This window comes from Ovis aries, chromosome 7 (assembly GCF_016772045.2).
Source record: "Ovis aries strain OAR_USU_Benz2616 breed Rambouillet chromosome 7, ARS-UI_Ramb_v3.0, whole genome shotgun sequence".
NCBI lineage: Eukaryota > Metazoa > Chordata > Mammalia > Artiodactyla > Bovidae > Ovis > Ovis aries.
Genome location: NC_056060.1, coordinates 20,646,759 through 20,654,588, shown reverse-complemented (window position 1 = coordinate 20,654,588; position 7,830 = coordinate 20,646,759). Strand labels below are relative to the sequence as shown.

Below are 7,830 nucleotides of genomic sequence, written 5' to 3'. Positions count from 1 at the left end.
AGGCACTTCCCTCCAGGCGCCTCGGCCCCCTCCCACTTCCCCGATGGGATAGCCCGGCCCTTCCTGTGCCCTAGCCAGGCTCGGCACTCCCACCTCCTCCCCCACTCCGATTGTCTCTCCTGACACCACAGCCTCCCCACATCTGTTCCCCTCAAGGAAGGGGAATGCAGACCACAGGAGAGATGCAAGGAGTGGTGTGGGCTGCACCAAGTGTTAAATGTCAAAATGGGCCCCAAACCTTGGGTGTGGGGAGACTGAGGGTGGGCTGGAGCAAAAGCTGGCAGGGATGTGGGGAAGAGGAGCATGGTGGCGTATGGGGACCAGGGTCTAGGTCCAGATGAGAGGCGATCCTTCCCTGCCCCTCCAGCCTGGATGGCAGTGCTGTAGCCACGTCTGAGCAGTCTATACTCCAGTGGTGTCCAGCTCCATGGGAGGGGCACATCTGCGTGTAGCTTCATGGAGCCATTGCTGTCCACTCCCAAATACCAGCTGAGAATCAAAGGTTTCCAGTGTGTCCATGGAAGCAATGTGTGCGTGAATATACGTGGGGGAGGGAGGTGGTAGTATGGGGGCTGACCTACGAGAGAGACTAGGGGCATCATGCAGGGCAAAGATGCGCTGGGGTCTGAGAATTCCCAGGGAGAGCCCCTCCCCAGGACTCCACTGCCAAGTGTCTACAGCCCAGAAGAGAAGGTGGTGGCAGGACCAGCCTGTATCCTCAGGGTTTGGTTTAGGGTGGGGTCTTGCCTGCTCTACAGGAAGTGCTCTGCCCTGAGATTAGAGCTGCCCCAGGAGCCAAGATTCCTTCCAGCCCCCACCGCCAGCAGGGCCCTGACCTTGTGTGCCACAACATTGCCCACCCACAGCCCTCAGCATCCCACTTCTGGCCACACAGAGAAGCCACAGTGCCTCCCATCCCCTCGACGTCAGCTCCGCCATCTCTCATCCATGTCTCTTCCTGCCCCTGGCTGAAGCTTTAGCCTCCTTCATGGTGCCTTGGTTAAACGGCCACATTTATTGTCTCCTGGGGCCACAAAGACAGTTCAGGTGAAGGCCTGATGGCCCTCAGAGAAAGTCTAGGCTAGCAGCCTCAAGTCCAGGTGGCAGTTGAGAAGCTGCTTCAATTCTTGCTATTAGGCTTCAGGTTCTTTCGGTCGTTCTTTTGAACTTTTTCCTTGAGGGGTGCACTGAGGGACCCTATCCACGGCCCCAGGTGCCACGCCCTTTGTGGAGAAGGCTGTTCTTCCTTGCATAATTATGCGGTTGTTGTTTCCAATCTGTACTCCTTGGCAGTTAAAGATGGTAGGAAGCCATGGCCCTTTAAGAGAAAGAGTGAGGATGTTCGGAGGATTAAGTGGCTGGAGATTTATAGCAAGGAGGAGCATCAGGATGGAGGGGCAGCGACACCTCGTGTTCACCCTGGGGAAATGCAAGTGTGGGGTCTCAGCCTGCCTTCAGCCTTTCCCTTCGGGCTACACCTTCAGAATTTGGTTTGCAGAAACTAAAGAGGAGTGGCAACTAACATCTGAGACTTTGATGTTGTTCAATCACTCAGTCGTGTCAGACTCTTTGTGACCCAATGAACTGCATTATGCCAGGCTTCCCTGTCTTTCACTATCTCTGGGAGTCTGCTCAAACTCAAGTCCATTGAATAGATGATATCTGGGTCTTTTCTGATGGGCGACCCTCTGAACCGACACAGCGACAGTGGAATGGAATTTAGAGGTTCACAGCGCTGGTGGTGGGGCAAATCCAAATGCTCAGGAGCCAAGTTGGCTTTAGTGTGTGACCTCAGTGGCTGTCAGTTTCTTCATTTACAAAATGAGAAGGCTGGGGTAGGTGGGCTCTAGCGCTTTCTCATTCCCCCTCCCCAAGTACCCTGGATCTGTATTTGGTCTTGAGGAAGAAGCTAGTAGAATTGAACAGGGAAAGGCAGGAGTGGGGAATGGGTACCTGGTACCAGATTTGGTGCCGGCCCTCTGGGAGGGCAGTTGGTGTCACGTCTCTCAGCCCCCTGCAAACAACACAGGGCTCTCAGGCTCCCTGTCCTGGGGCCTGATCCCTTATGGCAGACACCCTCAGCCCCAAGTGTCCCCTGGCAAGGGGACAGGATTCACAGGAGTCCTAGCGCATCCTGTAATACTTCCAATGTCTCACCTGACTCCCTTGGGGTCCAGGACCTGGGATCCAAGCAGAGGTGGGCCTGGGATTCTGGGTTCTGAAAGGTAAAGTCTCTGGAGTCTGAAGAGGTCGGGCTGTTGAATCTGAAGATGTCTCTGCTGTCCAGGCAGGCGGAACCTGCTCTCTCGGGACCCTGATGTTCTCAAGAAGGTTTGTACATTTTTCAGGAACAGAGCTGGGGCGCCCCTCCAGATTCAGCTTCATCATTTCAGAGCCCAGGGAATCATGGCTTCCTGTGGTTTCCTTAGGACTGTCTATTTCTGTCCTTTCCAGGCCTGGGCTGTTGCTGCCCCTGTACTCAGAAAGGAACTCCTTCACCTGTAGGGATGGGGAGCTGGCTGGGCATGGAGGTGGGAGAGCCGGAGTAAACCCAAGGGAGTTGGGTCCATATCTGTTGCCTGGGAACTCAGGGATGGGGTGAGGAGAGAGGGGACCATGGTCAAAGCTTAGAGAAGGGTGGTCAGTGGGGGGTCACTGAGTGGCCAAGGGGGCCGCGTTTGCCATCCTGCCCAGCTCCTGGGTGGGGGTGAGCACTCACCACGTAGACTGCGGCATTCATCTTTCTACCAGGCGCATCTCCTTTATTTACCAGATCAAGGGCTTTCTGGGTGTTTATTCGGCATTCTAGAGAGAAGGCAGAGTGGGTGGCAGGTCAACAAAATTTCTTTTCCGGGGGAGAAGCCCCTGCTGACAAATTCAGGCCTGTCTCAGCTGCCAGCCGGATGGCCAGCACACCTTGGAAGGAAGGCCTCTTCTGGGGCTCATGGCTCCAGCACCTCTGCATCAGATCTGCCAGCTCTTCCAAGCCAGGAGTCTCAGGCCCAGACGGGGGCAGCTCAGTCAGCGGGGGCCGGATCCGCCTCTCACACACTGCTTCCCGCACCAACAACGTCTGGGGCACTACTAGGGTGGGGGTAGGGGTGTGAAGAGAAGGCATTCAGAGTATGAAGGCTACCCCATCACGGAAAGGGCTGGGGAGTGTAGGAGATGTGAGGAGGGAGTGGGGCAGTCTGAGCAGGTAAACAGGAGGAAGAGGGCTTGGGGTTGGGAGACTGGGGGCTTAGAGGAGGGGGGCACCTGAGGTGAAGGATCCCAGAGTCTGTCTTACTCTCAGCTTCTCTTCCGGCTAGCACTGCCCATGTTAGGATCCCAAAGCTGCAGTAGACACAAAGCTGAGGCCTGACTCAACTGCTGGCAAGATTCCTTTCCATACAGCATCCCTTTGAAGGACCCAGGCAGGTGTAGAAATTGGGGATATATGTTTGGATATATGTTTGGAGTGGGTGCCTTACCTGTAGACATCACTGGCCCTGGAGGCCTTCTGGTTTATATTAGCCAACAGTTCTGGGGCCAGGTAGGCTGGGGTGCACCCTGACTCCCAAGATCCTGCCCCTGACTGTGAGCCTCCCTGAAATGTGGACAGGCCAAAATCTGCCACCTGCAAAAGGGAGATAAGAACGAGGAGATAGGGGATGGAACAAAAGGGAGATAAGAAGGAGATAGGGAATGGGCAGGTCCAAGAAACTCCCAGAACCCTTTCCTTACTCCTCTCCCCCCAAAAGTGCAGGCCCAGCCTTGCAAAGACTGTATGGAGGGTTAGGGGAAGGGTAGGACCAGTGGGGCCCCTGGCTGGAGGCCTGGGTCCCCTCTCCATGGCACCAGGTTGAGGTCTGAGTCTCCTGGGATAGATCAGCTACGGGTCTTTGGAGGCCCGTGGGGTGGGCCTGTGGAACTGACCAGGGTAAGTCAGGTGATGGTCAGGTGATGGTCAAGGCCTCCATCACCTGGTGTGGCAGGGGCCAGAGCTCCAGGCTAGGCCTTGACACTTGGGCAGCCCTGTGTCCAGAGGGAGATGCTGAGGGTATTCAGGAGACAGGGCTGCAGCAGATGCGGGTCCTATGTCCCGTGGATGGGGTTGGAGCAGCTCTGGGGCAGGACCTGGTCCAGAAGATGGGCTGGGTGAGGGTGGGCTGACCTTGGCGTGCAGCTCTGAGTCTAGCAGGACGTTGGAGGGCTTGAGGTCCCGGTGGAGAAGCACTGGGTTCTGGCTGTGCAGGTAGCACATCCCGAGCACCAGCTCCTGCAGCAGGCGGCAGAGGAGCGGCCAGGGCCGAGGGCAGTGGGGCTGTAGCAGCTCCGCCAGGGAGCCGTTCTCCATGAACGGAGTCACCAGAGCCGGCCCAGACACGTACTCCCACTCCAGCTTCTCGGTGACCCCCAGCAGGAGCAGCACATGCTTGTTATGCAGACTGGACATGGCCTTCACCTCCCTGGATATGGCCCTCCTGCTCTCAGGGGAGAGGTGCCGTCAGCTCTGCGCCCGAGCGACCCTCCCCGCCGCCCAGGCCCCGCCCCGCACAGCGGCCCCTCCTCCCCGGCCCAGCCTCCTGGACCAGACCCCACCTCGGGTCACTCACGAGTTCACGATCTTGACCGCCACTTCTACGCCCCAACTCCTGTGATGTGCCCGGAAGACAGAGCCAAATCCGCCCTTGCCTATTAACTCCGGGTTCTCCAGTTCCTCGATGGGCACCAGCGGGGCTGAGGCACCGCTGGGCCTGAGAGAGGGGGGCCACGTAACCAGCCGGCCGCGGGCCCAAGGCCTCCCTACTCCCCTCCGAGGCCCACCCCTCTAACCGCCCCCCGCGCCCACCTCCGTGACTCGGCTCAGCGCTGTCAGTTCGAGCCCCAGCCCCTCCCGTGAGACGCACTGTGCCCTGGTCTTGGCACGAGGCGCATCCATATCTCAGTCTCCACTCACCATAACGCAGAGCCAGACATCAGGCTGGAAGATGAGAGAAGCTTCTGGAAGTTGCGAGCCCCCACGGATGAAAGAGGGGTTGGGGGCGGGGAGAGGAATCAACCTCCAGGCTCCTTCACGGTTCCGCTTCCCGCTTCGCGGGGTTGTGCTCTCTGCCCGATCCACTTCCTTCTTTAATTGATGCCTCTACAGTCCCGCCCCGGGGGCGGGGAAGGGCACAGGGCAGGGTGCAGAACAGAAACTAGTGCTGCTCCCAAGGTGTCAGGTCAGGTCTGGTTGTCGCTGGGTATCCTCACCCTCCAGGAACCCGCAACCACCTCCTACCGCTGGCCTCTCTCCCTTCTTCCACAGGATTCCCAGCTCCAGCGCCAAGCTTGGGATACCGCGGCGGGGTTCGGGGAGCGGAGGGTTGGCGGGGGGCGGGGGGAGTGCGGGCGGTGGCGCTGAGTAGGATGTCATGGTCCTAGGACTCTGTTCTCCCACAGCTGCCCTAAGATCATAGTTAACACTTCTCTAAAGCTCACCACATGCCATTAGCTCACTTAATCCTCACATCAACCCAAGGGGATAGGTACTGCTTTTGTTACTTCTTTATAGGTGAGAAACCACTGAGCGTATAAGCACCTGGCCCAAGCTGACATGGAACTGACGTCAGAGCCTGGCTCTGAACCGTGAAGCTTTGCCGTTTTCACAAAGACGTCAGCTGGTGGGGAAGGTGACGGGGGAAGGTGTGGCTTGTCCACTGGGCTCTATTCTTTCCGAATACAGACCTCTCCCAGGGTGCTGTGGTCAGCTAGGTGAATTGGCCCACCAGAGAGTTGCTGATACTGTGGTGTACACGGCAGTGGAGACACCGCAGAGCCTCTCTGCCCTCTCTCCCCACCCTCCATTGCAAATTCTCTGGTTAATATTAATAAATCTTCCTGACAAACATGCTCTGGACAAGGGTCTTGGAGAACTCAGGAGCTTGGGGAGACTTAAGGATTCAGGGTTGACAAAAGGTGTTCATATTTTACCTGCCCAAGGCCTGACCATAGCTGAAGGTTATGGAATTAGATACGGCCAGCCTTAGGCACTCAGTCCTTCATGGGGAGACTCAACCCTGTGGGTCATGGGGCAAGACTCCCTGGAAGGTGCTCACCTTGTGGAACTTTCCATCCTGTCCAGTGGTCCATGGACTCCTCTAGCTGGAGCAAAAGTGGCCAGCAGTTAACTGTGGTTCCTCCAGAAACTGGAACTCCAGGATACACATCTTGAATTCTGATGGAGTCAGTGCATGCTATTTTTGACCTATTTAGGGAATTCTTAAATTGTAGTCTCTTTAAAAGCTGGTACAAGGTAGGTATCCAATAAATATTTGTTGAATTGGATTAATAAATGAACAACCCAAACTTTTTGAGGCTTCACTGAGATGCTAACCATCCCAGGTGGTGCTCCATAGTCAACAGAGAGGAGCTAGGAGGTTGGGTTTATTTCTGGTTTGGGGTCTCTTCACGTACCTGCGCAGTCGACAGAATTAATCTGAAGTCTTATGGTGATACGGTGGTATCTCACGGAATATAAAGGCAAGTCTGGAAGTTCCTCAAAAACGTCTAGTTCAGGACCTAAGAACCATCAGAGAGGACAGTCATTCCTTCCATGATTCTTTCTGAGCTCATGGTCTCAACACCTGGCCTCCGTTTGAGGAGAGTAGTCAGAAAGGAGTTAGAGCTACATTTAAAAACCTTTTACAGCTAGATTTCTTTAGACTGACATACGAACCTGAGAACTGGAAGAAGTTACTGTAAAGTGTAAGGTTGGGGATGGTGTCAGAACCTATAATAGTTTTTGACTCAAAATAAACCAACTTGGGCTTCCCTGATGGCTCAGTGGTAAAGAATCTGCCTATCCATATAGAAGACACAGATTCGATTTTTTGTCCAGGAAGATCCCACAAGCTGTGGGGCAACCAAGCCCGTGTGCCGCAACTACTGGGGCTGTGCTGTAGAGCCCCTGAGCTGCAGCTGCTGGAGCTTATGCACATTTGAGCCCATATTCCACAATAAGAAATGCCACTGCAATGAGAAGCCCTCGCATCTCAACTAGAGTCTTCCCTGCTCACTGCCACTGGAGTAAAAGCCCACACAGCTACAAAGACCTAGCTCAGCCAAAAATAAATAGACGTGCCCACTGAGTTTCCAGCAAATGTATGAAGAAAAAAGTCCATACTCAGGCACATCATCAAGAAATTTCAAAAAAATATAAAAAACAAACCAAGCATCTTTAAGAGAAGGAGGGGTAGGAAGAGGAGCCTGGAGTGAGTGCCTGAGAAGACCTCTGCTTTCTTCTTCCAGCAGTTGGGGAACTGGCAAGGCAGAGTTGATTCCTGGATTTTGAAGCTCTGGCCTTTTCTGAGGCCAGGGACACCTGACCCTGGTTGTCCCAGGCCTTTGGAGTCTATTTGGGTGTCTCTCATCCCTTCAGTTCTCTATAGCTGATTGTCTTCAGTGACCTTCAGCCCATCCTGTGTACCTGCTCTGATTCCGCATTTCTAGTTGCTGGGATGCAAGTGAGGGGCAGAGATTGTGGTCTCTCTTCTTGCATATTCTAGCCCTAATTCTCCTCTGTCGTTTGATTAAGAGATTTCAATTATAGAATAAATTGTATTAATTGAGGTGACAGTAAAAAAGATTATGGAGAATTTTTGTTTTCCTTAGTATTTGAATATTTTATATTAACAGGTATCACTTTTATAAACAGATAAAGAAAGAAAAGTGTTATGATGTATGCAAAGATTTAGCCAAAGTTTCAGGATATTCACGGAAATGTTGTTTAAAATAGCGAAAAAATAGAAACTTAAATACCCAATAATAGGAAAAAGATTGAATACATTATACATTGGAAGACTA

The 7,830-nt window shown here is 54.0% G+C and overlaps 1 protein-coding gene across 4 annotated transcripts; it reads right to left on the bottom strand.

Moving 5' to 3' along the window:
• Positions 1-985: 985 nt before the first annotated feature.
• Positions 986-5,096, bottom strand: RIPK3 (receptor interacting serine/threonine kinase 3). 4 transcript variants are annotated; one of them, XM_004010893.5, is made up of 10 exons: positions 4,943-5,096; positions 4,599-4,739; positions 4,157-4,466; positions 3,474-3,619; positions 3,290-3,336; positions 2,917-3,084; positions 2,720-2,805; positions 2,158-2,499; positions 1,954-2,014; positions 986-1,318 (listed from the first exon to the last, which is right to left on the bottom strand). In XM_004010893.5, the coding sequence occupies exons 1-10, from the start codon at positions 4,960-4,962 to the stop codon at positions 1,134-1,136; spliced, it is 1,506 nt and encodes a 501-aa protein (XP_004010942.2). In that variant the 5' UTR covers positions 4,963-5,096; the 3' UTR covers positions 986-1,133. The 4 variants fall into 4 exon arrangements, with proteins under 4 accessions (XP_004010942.2, XP_012036301.2, XP_012036302.2 ...); XM_012180911.4 differs by having other exon boundaries at positions 2,917-3,081; XM_012180912.4 differs by lacking the exon at positions 4,599-4,739.
• Positions 5,097-7,830: the final 2,734 nt, after the last annotated feature.

Bases quoted from the DNA above. Each gene is read 5' to 3' on its own strand.
- RIPK3 (XM_004010893.5), bottom strand. From the start codon at position 4,962: ATGTCTGGCTCTGCGTTATG. The intron at 3,620-4,156 runs GTCAGCCCACCC...TCCCTTTTGCAG, and splicing joins ACTCAGAGCTGCACGCCAAG to GTGGCAGATTTTGGCCTGTC. The intron at 2,015-2,157 runs GTGAGACATTGG...TGTTGTTTGCAG, and splicing joins CTGGACCCCAAGGGAGTCAG to GGGGCTGAGAGACGTGACAC.